The 15,608-nt window shown below is 34.9% G+C and overlaps 1 protein-coding gene and 1 pseudogene across 1 annotated transcript; both read right to left on the bottom strand.

Moving 5' to 3' along the window:
- Positions 1-521: 521 nt before the first annotated feature.
- LOC134375987 (olfactory receptor 2A12-like) lies at positions 522-1,475 on the bottom strand. Its single transcript, XM_063094695.1, has one exon. The coding sequence runs from the start codon at positions 1,473-1,475 to the stop codon at positions 522-524; it is 954 nt and encodes a 317-aa protein (XP_062950765.1).
- A 6,442-nt stretch (positions 1,476-7,917) lies between these two features.
- On the bottom strand, positions 7,918-8,052 carry LOC134377506 (U2 spliceosomal RNA; annotated as a pseudogene).
- Between the last annotated feature and the right edge of the window lie 7,556 nt (positions 8,053-15,608).

Here is a 15,608-nt window from a genome sequence, read left to right as displayed (position 1 = left end):
GAGGTCTTTCCCCCTGAAATTTAATTATTTGTTGAATTTGGTTATATTTACTAAGTTATTGATATAATCTTGCCATTAGTAAAACAGGTGCTTCAAAGTATACATGTGTTGAATATAGGTAAACAAAAGAAGATGCTGTGATATCTGAGTAATAAAGAAAAAATAAGAATCTAAATATTATAAGGAAATTGAATAATGAAATATAGAGGCGATGCAAAATTATAAAGTCAGAAAATCTGCCTTGAAATTTCAATTCCAAGTTCCATGTTAAATGGAACTTGCTTGCTTTTAGGAATAAACTTCTGATGTATAGAAATATTTAATACATGGATTATAATCCAACAACAGTCATGAAATGTAGGGTAACAGTAGGGTGTTGTCAGAGAAGCATAACCTAATATATTTGTAATAATTTTGACATAGAGTTACATGTATTTGTGGCTAATCAAGTTAAATATATGACACAAATATGTCACTTGCCTCGAGTGTATTAGAATAAATAAATTCCAACTACTGACATCTCAAGATGCTATCTTCTGTCTTTGGGACACTGTCCATCTCTCTAAGACTCGCTTCAAGGCTTTTTTCACTTCCTTGTTCCTCAGGCTATAAATTAGAGGGTTCAAGGCAGGATTGATGACTGCATAGAATAAGGAAATCAATTTATCACCTTCAGCTGAATATAGAGATTTGGGCCTCATGTACATGAACATCCCTGTCCCATAATAAATGGTCACCACAGTCAGATGAGAGCTGCAGGTGGAGAAAGCTTTTTTCCTACCCTCAGCTGAGTGCATCCTCATCACAGCAACCAGTATGTGCAGGTAGGAGAGGAGAATCAGGAGGAAGGGGAGTAAGAGGGTGCCAAATGCTCCTATTGCCATCAAGGTCTCCTGCAGGGATGTGTCACCACAGAGCAAATGAAGAATAACAGGCACCTCACAAAAAATATGGTCAATTATGTAAGGGCCACAGAAGGGAGCTATGGTAAAGTAGAGTGGAATCACTGAGGCAAAGAAGCTGATGGTACAGGCTCCCACAGCCAGCTGCACACACGTAGACCAGTTCATGATTACCAGGTACCGCAGAGGGGAACAAATGGCCACGTAGCGGTCCAGAGCCATGATCGCTAAAATAATGCACTCGGAGGCTCCCATGAACAGGGAGATGTAGGTCTGGGCAAGGCAGAGTTTGTAAGAGATGACTTTCTTGAAAGCAAGGAGGTTGAAGAGCATCTTGGGTACCACAGCTGTGGTGTAAATTATGTTGAGAAAGGCCAAGTGACATAGGAAAAAATACATGGGTGTCTGGAGACAGGAATCAATTATAACCAAAACAATAACTGCTGTGTTTCCAAAGATATTGACCATGTAAACCAGAGAGAAAAGGAGGAAGAGGGGCACCTCAGCCTGGGGGTGATTGGAAAATCCTAGAAGGACCAGCTCAGTGACGGTGCTGAAATTTTTCTGAGACATCTTTGGGGCCAGAATTAAACTACTGAGGTGGAGAGAAGAAGAGATATCCTTTGAAGACATAGAATCATGATGAGGTAATAAAAGCACACTGATTCTTTAACACCATTAAATACTATCCAGGAGAGTATATTCATTAACTCACTGGATGAAATTACCTGTTTTTTGAAAATTTCATTACATTCATACCAAAGTTTGAAAAATGCTTTCATATATTATAATGAAAAGTTTCTATTTAGATTCTGAAAGTGACTATAAATACAAAAACACGAAAATGCACAGAGATGCGTATACAAGCAAATAAAGAAGAAATTATTTTTTAGTTCTCTTTTACAGCCTTTGCCAATGTGTGCAGTGCAAACTTTTAAGAAACTTTGTTTTGCTTTAGTAACATTTTTTCCATTTGCAGTATGAGAGTTCATGACATGATTCTTCAGAATTTGCTAAAATGAGGGTGAAAGTAAAATATAAAATAATCATTTTAAGTTTTTTTTTTTAAATGAAATTAGAGAATGGTAGTAAGTTGGTCAAATTCTAAACATGAGTAAGTGGCAAAGATGGACATAAAATTCAGGTAATCTGATTTGCACGTGCTTGGCTGTTTTGCATTTACACTGCAGAGATGAGAGGCTCATTTCAATTCATACGTTTGTTCACTTACAGGGAAACATTGTATATGCTTTGGGATTCAGAGGAAGATATTAATTAAACTCATATCTGATCCAATCTCTACGAAAAGAGGCAAATGTAACATACTCTTAACATGGACTTGAGGGAAAAGTGAGCTCCTTCACTTAGTTTAATTTTCACCACTTACATTTTTAACGAACCATGTTTCAGGCAGAAATACAAACTTTGTATCTCAAATAATAGGTTATCTAGCTTCTTCTAAATAATGTCTAAGAAATCGATTTTTTCCTTTAACTTACCATTGTCCTCTCTTCTCAGACATGTACACATTTAGACCATGTTGTTGCACAAGCACACCCTCAAAACTCACTGTGTACATCCTTTTAGTCCCTTCAAATCATATAATTTTAATTATGGAAAAGTTATATCCTGAAAAAAATGATAGCAGATTAAGGGAAATGAATGTTTGGGAAATCATTTAACCTAAAATGTAATAACAGTACTAATGATATAACAGTATAGCTAAGTTATTGCAAATTTGCTAGGTGCCTTGTTTGGATTAATTCATTCGATTTACACAATGACCATGTGAGATGGATTGCACTTTTATCCCCATTCTGTAATGATGAAGTGTTACACAAAGACCATAACCACTTGCCAGGTATACATAGCCAGTTAGTGACAGGGCTAGAATTCAAATCAAGGGAGGCTGGTTCTGATTCAGACTCTTAACCCATAGTTTTTCCTAAATATCAGAAGCTCACATTAGTCACCTTAACACTGAGGACCACAGAAAACGACTGTATCACCGATTTTTCCTCATCTGTAGCATCATTTTTTTTTCTTAGCACTTACAGGTACTTAGTGACAAATAAAGACAGGCAAATATTTAGAAATACCAATATCATTTATATTTTGATCCAGCCACATGTCTAAGAGTTCTTTTCTCAAAAATAATAAAAAAATATTAATAACAAGTATTCTCACCCTTAAGAAAGAAGGAAAACTTAGAAGGACTTCTTCAAATACAAAGAAATTACCATTAAGAAATTACAGTCTCTCTTGAGTGCTAATAAAAGACATTTTGCAAAGATGATGAAAAGTTTAGTCTTGGAGAATCGTTAAAATGAGACATCAATGTTTATTTTTAAATGTCAAATTCACTCATATTACATTATTCCAAATTGCCTTGATGTTATGATTTTGCCAGTCTCTGCAGAAACTGCGCTCAAGAAGGAAACCTTCCTGGGCTCTCACGGGTGTTGACAGTGCCTGGGCCCTGTTTACTTCTGTCTCAATTTGAAACACACTTTCTATTTCCTTTTCTGGAACACAGGTGGGACACTGAGATAAGATGGTACTGAAATAACTACCCTGTTGTTTGTTACACAGAATTCAGAGCAAGTAACAAGTCTATATTCCCAGACATTAACAAATATGAGATCCCAATCCCTAAGGAATCCTGTTAACTTTCCACAGATGTTCTGGTTTTAGGAGACAGAGAGAAAGGAAACAAAAACACAATTAGGTGCTGGTCAAATGAGAAAAAGCTAACTTTCTGATCCCAGTGAGTGTGTGCATGTGACTCCTGAATATCATTCCTTTGTCTATAATGTTTTTACATCAGGTACGTGAAAGAAAGCTAATATGTACAGACATTTTTCAGGAACTTGACTGCCCTCCTATTGTTTTTTTACTACATTTCAAATGATATCAGGCACTGAAATTTTCTTTCCTTTTTAACAAACTGTAATCACAGGAATACTTATGGTGGCTCTTTTTTGATTTTATATTTTTATATTTTTATTAAAAATATTTAATTGACAAAATCATCTATATTCAAGATATACAATGTCATGATTTGATATACACATACATTTGATCACATCCAATTAGCACACATGTAAGTACTGGCCATGCTTTAGAAATCTTATATGGAAAATTTAGTTTGCATTTTGCATACATGTGTGGAAATTACATAAAGCTTCCTGGAAGTGAAATTAGTAAGAAGAAATTACTCAATCTTCTTTGAGTAAGAAGCAATTAGACTGAGAAACTGGACAATTCTTTGACATGTTTGAGGTCCATTGGTTAACATATGGAGAATCAGGCTGTGTGTTCATACATGACCAAAACATCTGTGTATCATAGGATTCTCATCAGAACTTGTAAACCAATTGATACACAGGAATAAACATGAGACAGAAGAGAAAAATCTTAGTTTAGTTGTATTGGTAGAATGGCTATATTTTTAGAGCATTTTAGTTCAAACTGCTAAAAAAATACCATAGATTAGGTGACTGATAAACAACAAAAACTGACATTGCACAGTTCGGGAAGCTTTTCGATCAAGATCAGGGTGCTCGCATGGTCAGGTTGTGTAGAGGACTCTCTGTTCTGGGTTGCAAACTGTCAACTTCTCACTGGATCCTCACATGGCAGTTTTCTCACCTCTTACTATGGGGGCACTAATCCCATTCATGAAGGTTTCACCCTCATGACTTTACCTCCAAAGTCTCCGAACTCCAAATACCATAACATTGGGATTAGGGTTTCAACATGTAAATTTTGGGGGGACACACAGATTCAACCTATTTCACAGGTATATTGGTTAGGTATACAGATTAAATGGCCTTCTAGTCCTTTCTGCCCAAATTCGAATTGGCCATGTGAATTTACCTAGTGGGACATAAGGTACAAAAGTATAAGGTTTTCACAAAATGTCTTTGGAAATAAACTGAAATAAACTAAAAAACCAATCAACCAGGTATATGATAGGAATGATCAATTTAAAGTCAAATAAGCAATTTTATTTATTCCCACTGATGTTATATTGCCCAAATTATATTTTTCATTTATGTACTTCTCTGTCCATTCTACATCAAAATCCCGTTCACCTTTAAAATCTCTATTTGATTCACCTTCCTTGTAATTCCTCCCCAAATTTCTTCAGTACATACTAAGCTTTCCCATCTTACACTCATAATTTGTACTATCACTGCTACTAGTAATCTACTAAGTCTGTAAACTATTAATTTTCTACTGCTGCCCAACAAATTATCCCACACTTTAGCAGGTAAAACTATGAACAATTTCTTATTTGACAGCATTGTAACATTGACTGAATTTAACATTTATCTTGAACTTATTTGCCCGCCTACCAATGACAACTTATTTCTTCTTCTATTTTTCCTCACTTTTAGGCTATTCTCTCACTGTATTTTCTCCAGTTTCTCTTTTACCTAAGATGTCATTGTTTTCAGCATTATATTCTCCAAAATTTTATCTTGCCACTGTACATACTTTTCCATCTATATGTCAATTGAGGATGTTAATAATAGTTTCAGTATTATATTCTTGTTTGCAGGATTAAATGAGATCTTAGAAATCTTTCTAACACATTTTTTAAAAACATGAGAAAAGTGAAAGCTATATTTTTGTTATTACTTGGTTGCACTTGTAGGTAGTTTGAGAAAGTTAACAAAGTATCTTTAAATATCCGTAGGTCTACCTCAACCTCAATAAGACAGAAAAAAAAAAAACCCTATAATACATTATGCTTTAAAAAAAATTAAGCTGAGAAACGGGACCCTGAAAGATTTTTATTTCTTTTTACATGGATCCTCAAAGTTCAGTTCCTTGTGTTACACCATTTTAATTTCCATCTCAGGGAAATCTTGCAAAGTCCAGTCAATGGTATGGGCAGGAACCCATTCAACACTCCTGTTCTCCTCTCTGCTGTTCTTACAGAATCAAAATCCAAATTAATTCTCTTAATGCATCTCTTTGACATCTCTGTGACATAGGAATCCTCCTATTGACTGAGGGATGTGGATGATTTCAGGATATTATAATAAGGAATCCTTATCATTCTGTCTTCTTCAAAGCAAGCAGTGATACTTACTCAGAGTCTGGGACACGTGTAAAAATTATATCAAATAAAGTGACCATAAGTTCTCATGTTTCCCCCTGGCACTTTGCTTCAATCCAGTTGATACAACTCAAGCCTTACAAAGGAAAGGATATATGAATATGGATTTAGATAACTTATATGTGCTGTAATCTTTCTAATCTGAAAATTAGGTAAGAATAATTGAAAAATTATAATTTACTAAACACAGATTTCTAATAGAAGTTAGCCTGTTGAATGTATACAAAATTTATTTTGAAATTAAAGAAGATTTTCTTACATTAATCAAAAAGAATACAATGGAGTGACTGTGTGTTAAGCAAAAATAAATGAGTCATAAATAGGAAATAAATATTGCAGATGAGAAACTAAATTACCATTAATTACAGAGAAAATTAAAATTTGTGTATGAATGCAAAAACATCAAATGAAAATATTTCAATGTCAAAATTGTTTAATTTATTAAAACATAAATCCATTATGCAAATGGAAAACTGGAGGTTGGAAAAATTATTTGCTGAATAAATTAAATAATACTGTGATAAGTATTGAACTGAGAATGACATTAGAACATTTTTGAAATCAGAGAAGATATCACAAACTAGTTCAATTCTGAAAAATGTGAAATCCATGAGTATTTTTTCTACTATAAAAAATTAAGTTTGAGTTATCTTTCCTTAATGCTTCTTCTCTGACTTCAAGAAAAAAATGAGTCTCACAATAATAAACAGATGTTTTCCGACACCCCGCCTTTACTGTTTCCATTAAATATATAATATGCCCAGAGTAGGTGAAAAAACTATATTAACAATTTCTAAACAGTGCGGGTTAATTTTATCAGCTACATCTTGTACATTATCACAGGAATGAAAGTATTGTAGAAATACTTTTTAAAAAATTGATTATGTATATTCATGTAGCACAAAGCTGACTGTCACCACCAGTGTCCAAGATGTGATGATCAGATCAATACTACCAGTATGCCCATTACCTCCACTTGCAATTATTCCCTGTGTTCCTCACCCAACCTCCCCGCAACCTCTCTCCTCCTCCCCTGCTCCATCCCTGGCAACTCTACTTATGTTCTGTCCCTCTGCAAGTCTAACACACCCCTTTGGTCCTTCTTTCTTTCCTTCTTTCTCTGTTATCTCCCATTTATGAGTGAGGACATGTGGTATTGTTCCCTCTGTAAGGCAGACATTTTGAGGTTGCAAGATCTTGGGGTAAGGTGAAGAAAATAAGTGCAGGAATTCCTTCATCTATAATCCTGTAAAATCTTGGTTATTTTCCCAAAAGATATATTCCACAGTTGGGTTGTTCATTACTGATGTATAAAAAATACTGTATTTTGTTTGTTGATCTTATAGGCAACAAAAGAAAAAATAAATAAATGGGATTATATCAAATTAAAAATCTTCTGCACAGGAAAGGAAACTATCAACAGAGCAAAAAGAATACCTACAGAATGGGAGAAAATATTTGCAAGCTATACATTTGACAAAGAATTAACATCTAGAATATACAAAGAACTCAAACAACTACACAGTTAGAAAACAAATAATCCAATCAAAAAATGGGCAAAGGAGATGAATAGACATTTTTCAAAGGAACACATACAAAAGGCCAACAGGTACATGAAAAAATGCTCAGCATCACTAGTCATCAGAGAAATGCAAATCAAAACCACATTGAGATATCACCTCACCCCAGTTAGACTGGCCATTATTAAAATGACTGAGAATAACAAATGCTGGCAAGGATGCAAGGAAAGGGGAACTCTTCTACAGTGTTGGTGGGACTGTAAATTAGCACAGCCATTAAGGAAAACAGTATGGATGTTTCTCAAACAACTACAGATAGACCTACCATATAATCCAGCAATACCACCAAATGGGTATATTTCCAAAGGAATGGAAATTATCATGTTGAAGGGATACATGCAGTCCCATGTTCATTGCAGCTCTATTTACAATAGCCAAGATATGTAACTAACCTAAGTGTTTATTACACTTGATCTTAGCCAAAAGGCCGAGAAGCGATAACCTAAGTGTTTATTGACGGATGACTGGATAAAAAAAAATGTGGTATATATACACAATGGAATACTACTCAGCCATAAAAATAAGAATAAAATTCTGCCCTTTGCAGCAACATGTGTGAGTCCAGAGAAAATTATGTTAAGTGAAATAAGCCAGACAAAGAAACAGAAATACTGAATGTTCTCACTCATAACTGGCTGCTAGGATGGAAGGGAGGGAGGGAGAAAGAAAGGAAGGGAACAAGAGAAGAAGGAAAGAATGAAGGAAAGAAAGAAAAGACCACAACAATATGCTGAACTTTCAGAAGGAGGGAACAGACCTAAGGACAGTAGAGATGGGGAGGAGGAAGGGAGTGGGTTTAGAAAGTGATAGGTCGGGCTAAGGGCATAAAGAAATATGGTTTGTAAGAATGAATATGCTAATAATAAATTTAAAAAGAATTAAAAATAAATAAAATAATAAAAGTGATAGTACTAAGTGCAGTTTAAAAAATTCCTCAATTGCAATGAATTAATTTCTTAGCTTTAATAGTTTATTGTAAATTCTTTACAATTATCTTTGTGTAAGATTATGTTATCTGTGCATATAGGTAGTTTTAGTTCTTCCTACTTTTGATGACTTTTTTTTTTTTCTTGCCTAATTACCTTGGCTGAAACTTCCATTACAGTGTTGAACAGAAGCATGCATCCTTTTCATGCTCCTGGTTTTAGGGGGATATTATTTATTTTTTCACCACTGATTGTGATGTTACTTGTTCAGTTTTTGTAAATGCCTTTTATTATGTTGGGGTAAGTGCCCTCTAATACTAGTTTTCTGAATATTTTTATTCTGAAAGTATGTTGAATTTTGTCAAATTGTTTTGCTGCAACCATTAAGGTGATCATATTTTTTTCTTCATTCTATTTTGGTGGTATATTACATTCTCTGATTTTCATATATTGAAATGAAATGACCTTGCTTTCCTGGGATCAATTCACCTTATGCATGGTGTATAGTCCTTTTAATATGCTGATGGATACCGATTTCTGTCTCTATAGTCAAAAGAGATACTGGTCTGTTTAAAAACTAACAGAGCAAGATAATTGGTCTGTAAGTATTATGATCTTGTGATGTCTTTGTCTGGCTTTTGTATTAAGGTAATGCTGGCCTCATAAAATGAGTTTGAAAACATTCCCTCTTTTTTTAATTTTTGGGAAGAGTTTGAGAAGGCTAGGTGTTAATTCCTGTTTAAATGTTTGGTAGAAATCACAAAATAAGCCATATGGTCCTGTACCACTTTTTGTTGGAAAGATTTTGATTATTTATTCATCTCTTTTTTATATAGGTCTGTCCAGATTTTTTTACTTCTTCAGTCAGTTTTTGTAGTTTGTATGTTTCCAGGAATTTTTTTTTTCAATTCATCTAGGTTTCTAATGTTTTGGTACACAATTATTCACAGTATTCTCTTATAGTCTTTCTTGTTTCTGTATTGTCTATAGTAACATCACCTCTTAAATTTCTGATTCTAGAAATTAGAAACTTCTTTGCTTTTTTCTTAGACTATCTACAGATTTGTCAATTTTGTTGATTATTTAAAGAGCCTATTTTTGTTTCATGGGAAAATTCTGATATGGAATTGTGGTAATACTATCATATTGAAAATCTTCTGTTGATAAATAGGGAAACATTCATTATGTCATAATTTTGATAAGAAATGGGGGCACTGAGTAATGTCAGCAATCTTTTAATGGGGAATGGGGCTACTTGCTTATTATTGAGAAATTTCATATGAGGAGTCTTGGAACAGAGTAATAATATGGGGGCCCGGGGAATGGAGAAGGGGACTGGACCCCCTCCCACAACCAGGCACACTGTGCAAGCACCTTGGGGCCCATGCAGGGATCCGAGGTATGGAGCCAGGGATCAGGCCCCTCTCTCACAACCAGGCATACCATACCAGTGTCTCAGGGCCTGCCTGGGAACCTGAGGAAAAGAGCCAGGGATGGGATCCCCCACACAAAACCAGATACACTGTGCCAGCACCTTGGGTCCCACCCAGAAACACAAGTCATAGAGAAGAGTACCAGAACCCCCCCCCACAACCAGACACACCATGCTAGTGCCTCAGGGCCTGCCCAGGGACCGGAGGTATGGAGCTGGGGACTGGACTCCTCTCCCACAACCAGGTACACTCCTCCAGTGCCTCAGGAACCCCCTGGGCACCTAAGGCTTGGATCTGGGGACCAGACGCCCCTCCCAAAAACGGGCACACTGAACCTGCAAATTCAGGGCCAGCCTGGGGACCTGAGCTATGGAGCCAGAGATCAGACCCTCCTCCCACAAACAGGCACACTGCCAGGGCCTCAGGACCCTGCTGGGGGACCCAAGGCATTGATCTGGAGACCAGAACCCCCACCCACAACTAGGTACACTGTTCCAGTGACTCAGGGCACACCTGGGGACCCTAGTCTTGGAGAAGTGTACCAGACCCCCCTCCCACTACCAGGCAAACTGTGCCAGGGCCTCAGGGCCCACCCGGGGTCATGAGGTATGGAGCCAGGGACCAGACACTCCCTACAGCCAGGCACACTGCCAGCACAAAGGAGCATACCAAAAACATCACCTCTATGTGGGTGGCCCACCACAGCCACCACAATAACCCTGGCTTCCACAAAAGTGGCTAGATGCCACAAACACCATGCAGATGGTCCGCTAGCCACTGGAGTGCATTGACACAGGGAGAATCACCAGCAGAGATAAAGAAAAGAAGAGGATGTGTCTCTCCACAAAGCCCATTTCAGAGTGACAGAAGAAGCATCTACTCTGTGATAATACTGGGAGACCTGATCACACCTCTCAGCACTGGACAGATCATCTAGGCAACAAGTCAACAGAGTAGCCATTATTCTTTCAGAAGGAGAGAAGAAATCTAGGGTAATTAGAAGGGGGGAAGGGGAAGAAAGAGGGGGATGGGGAGAGATTGGGCAGGAGCATAAAGAATAACTATGATTTGTAACTATATATGTATGCTAGTAATATTGATTTGATCAACATATCTCTATGTTGAGCCCCCAAAATTTGTATAATCAATTTTGATTCAATAAAAAAAAAAAGAAGACTCTGGAATAATACTGGGAGACTTTTGTTGAGTATTGGGTCACTGATGCAATAGCACGAAACACGAGCAACGTGGGCACTGTCATAATAATCAGAAACATCTAGTAAAGACTGAGACTTCTAGTGAGGAATGAAGGTACAGCATAATATGGGAAATTATCTGATGAGAAATTAGGAAACTGATAATATCAGGATGCTTAAAATATTTAATGAGAACTTGTATAACACTGGGATTCTTCTATGGGAAATGGGAGTATTTGTATAATATGGGGGGATTTTTGATATAACATTAAGTTACCTCTACTGAGAAATGAGGTCTTGGGTATAATAGTGGGAAAAACTGATATATTTAGGTGGGATAAACAGAAATAAAACAGGAATCTATGTAATAAACCAGGTTATATTTTTAACAAAATTACAATTGAGCTGTGAACAACATGGTTTGAACTGCAAGGGTCCACTTATAGGTGTATATTTTTCAATAAATATATTGGAAACTTTTTGGTTACATACATGAAATGCATGACTAATCAAACAGTTAAATAATCTATCTAAGAGTAGGTTATTCATAGTTAACTAACAGATACTTAAGTAGTAGTTAAATAGTTAAGTTTTGGGGGAGTCAAAAACTATATGAAGATTTTCACGGAGCACTGATTCCCCTAACTTCTGCATTATTCAAGGGTTAACTGCATACATTTATATTTTAAAGTACAATAGTAAATAATTTGTTTTTACTTATTTCTGATTTTGCTGGCAAATACACTTTATTAATATAATATTGATTTTACATAAATGTATATTATAAATATTCTTAAATGATATAAGGTAATTAGCTTTCACTCATTTTTTTCTTTCTTCTCTTTTTCTAGCCATTTTCTCTTCTCGATTTATTTTACCATCTCTGCCTTTTAAAAATTTATTTTCTCCAAAGTAAACACCTTTACTTCTCACCATCTTTACATCCTCAACTGTTACCATATTTCAACATCCTTTGAATTTCCTGACTTCCCATGATATTTACTATCCCATTCTATGTTTTTTAACAATATTTTGCCACTGATGTCTGAAAGTCCTTTATGTGATCCTTTTTATAGCATACACTATCTAGTACTTTCCATAATAACATGCACATGGATCCTGCAGTGTAAGATTATTTCTGAATCCTTATATCTCACTTAATATCTCTCTCCAAATCTCAAATTCCCTATCTGTCTCCATGGAAGAAATCATCAAACAATACAGAATTCAGCTTTCTAACCTAGGATGCATAGTAGTCATCTAGCATTCTCTTCAAAACAGACCTTCAAGCACATATGCTTTTGGTACCCTATAAGAACTCCAGTAATAGAACTAACCTATTTTTTCTTATCATTTAAAAATACTACTATTTATTTAATCATATTAATTTATCTATTTATTAAATATTTAGCAGCATATCATGTGACACTCTTCTAGTTGTTTAGAGACACTGGCTCTAAACAACTTCACAGTTAAGTATAAAGGAGAGAGGCATAAAATATATAGGATATCACCTATGTGCCAAATGTTAAAAATATTTGTGTGTATAAACTAGTATAAAAATGTAAACTAGGTGGCTAATAATTAATCTTATGACCATAATAATAATAATAATAAAGATTGAAATGGGTATTGGATCTTAAAATTATATCATATTGTATTTGTAGAGGAAAGAAGCAGTTGGATACTATAAGAAGATAATCATGCATAAGCAAAAACAAAAAGAAAATTGTTTATAGGCAATGATGAATAATTATTTGTGAATCAATATTACAATGCATAACCAGCTTTGATTGGAAATAAACCTTTAAAGAAAAGTTTTTAAAATGGAAGAAACTTATCCAGATGTTGGGCAGCATTAAGGGTAGTACATAAGTTTTCTGGGAAATAGAGAAAATGTGCCCTTTACGGGAGAAAAACATTTAAAAATACACCTTGAATAAGTTTGTTTGTTTGTTTTAAACAAAAAACCTTCAGTGTCCTGATTGTGAGGCTTATACTGAACTGCTTGAGAGGTGGAGAAAATAGTAGTTTCGCATCTCTGGCCAGTGTTTGTGCTGGACACAGCATGATCAACTATAAGTCATATCTGTAATAGTAAGTCACAAGATTTCGCATCCACTAAATTCTTTTTGTGAAATAATCGCTCATGTTCATTAGTGTATCCCCCCCAAAAATGAGCAGGGATTGAGTTCATGTCTCTCCAAACTAGAGAACGAATAGCTGCAACTCTGAGGTACTGCATGATTATGGATTATACATAAACATTTATAGATCCATTTATCCATAAATACGAGTATGTATATATTTTCTCTGTGTCTATGTAGGTCAGAAAATATGTTATTCATATTTTCAGAAGTTCTTGGCTTTTTATCTTAAAAAGACTCCTGGGAAAATAACATTTCATACACTTATTGGAGTCTCTATGGAAAGGACTTAATGAGTTTACAAAGCAAATTTTCAGGGTGAGAAGAAATTTCTTTCGCTGCAAGGTTCCCCCTGTGGGAGCCTAGGATGACTTTAAATATGCATTATTGTCAATAAGACCGTCTATGCGAGAGCTGTGTAATTGTCCTTTGGTAATCTGGCAGTATCCCAATCTCAGAAGAAGTCTGGTCTCAGCAGTTCCTATCACTTGGTTCTGCAGCTCAATACCAAAGGAAAAAGATCAAATTCAGGACATCGTCTTGCTTTTTCCTGAGCTCAGAAATTTCCACTGCTCAGGGGAGACAGAAAATGGCCTTAACCCCTAGTAGATGTCTGAGACTTTTTTGAGGGCTATATGCTAGGAATATTTACATAGTCTTGCAAATCTGATAAATTTATTTGAACATTTAGTTTAGATAACCCATAAAGAAAGTATAATAGTGATGTAATAACATATAAAATCTCACCAGTTTTTGCTTCATGACATCAAACCACGGCTTGGTTTTCATAGTAGTCACTCTACCTTGTTGATTTTCTTAATTCCACTGAAAAACCTCATGCCTGCAGTTTTTATTCCATATATCTCTTTGAACCAGATAACAGTTTCTCTCTCTCTCTCTCTCCACCCCCCCAACCTAGTAACATTATCAAGGACATTGACTCATCGAGCACACTAGCTTGAACAACACAGGGAATATTTGATACACTGGGGAATCTGGTTTATTCTTTCCGTTTTATGATTAATTACACTACCTTTATAGTTACAGTCATAAAACCCAGATTCTTAAGGCAGTTGATGCATGGCAGGATATTCTCCTTTGGAACTTCACTTTCTGTGAGTTCAAATGTTTCTTCCGGTTTCCACCAAAATTAGAAAAGAACAGTATTATAAATGTCTTTATGAAGATTTGAATATTTGTCTCGAAGCGATGTAGTTTATTAGCATATTATAATACTTGGTAGATTTAAAAAACTTATTAGGTACTCTAGAAGATTACAATTAATTTATTTTGTCCATTTTTTAAAACCAGGCTGGCAATCGATTGGAATTATAATGTTAATACCAACAGATTTTGAAGAAATTTAAATTTTGCAATATTGATTCCAAATCAAAATATAGAATCTTTCTTTCCATTTATTTAATTGACATATGCTCGCTCATAGCATTGGGAGTATTTTCATAATATAGCTATAAACGCTTGACCACTAATAATATTAAAATCATCTTAATACTGTTCATTTTATACTCTATTGATCATAAATTATTAAGAGAAAGTCAAATTGTTTTTGTTACATAATTATTTCCTGGTACTTACTATAATTCTAACATCAGCTTTGATGACTGTGATATAATACCAATTATTTCTTAATTCATGGATTTTTTTTATTCACTGCAAATTTATTATTTATACTACAATATTAACTGAACTTCTATGTGATTTCTCCTGAAATTTATTTTTTGTCCTGAATTCTAATTTGTCTGCTATTTGTATTGTAATAACATTGTATTGACATTTTTTGGTCTCCATTTCATTTAGTTTTGCTCTGATCTTAATTATTTCTTTCCATCTACTTTTTTTGGGAGATCAAATTGTTCTTGTTCTCCTAGATCTTTAAGATTTAACGTTAGGTTGTTTATTTGAAGTTGTTCTATTCTTTTGATGTAAACGCTTAATGCAATAAACTTCCCTTTTAGTACTGCTTTTGCAGTATCTCATAGATTTGGGTAAGTTGTACTTGTACTGTCATTAGTTTTAAGCAATTTTTTGATTTCCCGCTTTATTTCTTCTTTGGCCTAATTTCCATGAATTAGTATAGTCTCCATAGCTTTGTTTGTTGTTAACTTACAATTTTATTTCATTGTGGTCTGAAAATATACTTCATATGATTTCAATCTGTTTAAATTTGTTGAGATGTAATTTGTGACCTAGCATGCATTTATCCTGGAGAATGATCCGTGTGCTGAGAAGAATATATATTCTGTTGTTGCTGGATGAAATGTTCTATATATTT

The sequence above is a fragment of the Cynocephalus volans genome, chromosome 4 (genome assembly GCF_027409185.1).
Source record: "Cynocephalus volans isolate mCynVol1 chromosome 4, mCynVol1.pri, whole genome shotgun sequence".
Lineage (NCBI taxonomy): Eukaryota > Metazoa > Chordata > Mammalia > Dermoptera > Cynocephalidae > Cynocephalus > Cynocephalus volans.
This window is presented reverse-complemented; position numbering and strand designations above follow the sequence as displayed.

Bases quoted from the DNA above. Each gene is read 5' to 3' on its own strand.
- LOC134375987 (XM_063094695.1), bottom strand. From the start codon at position 1,475: ATGTCTCAGAAAAATTTCAGCACCGTCACTGAGCTGGTCCTTCTAGGA.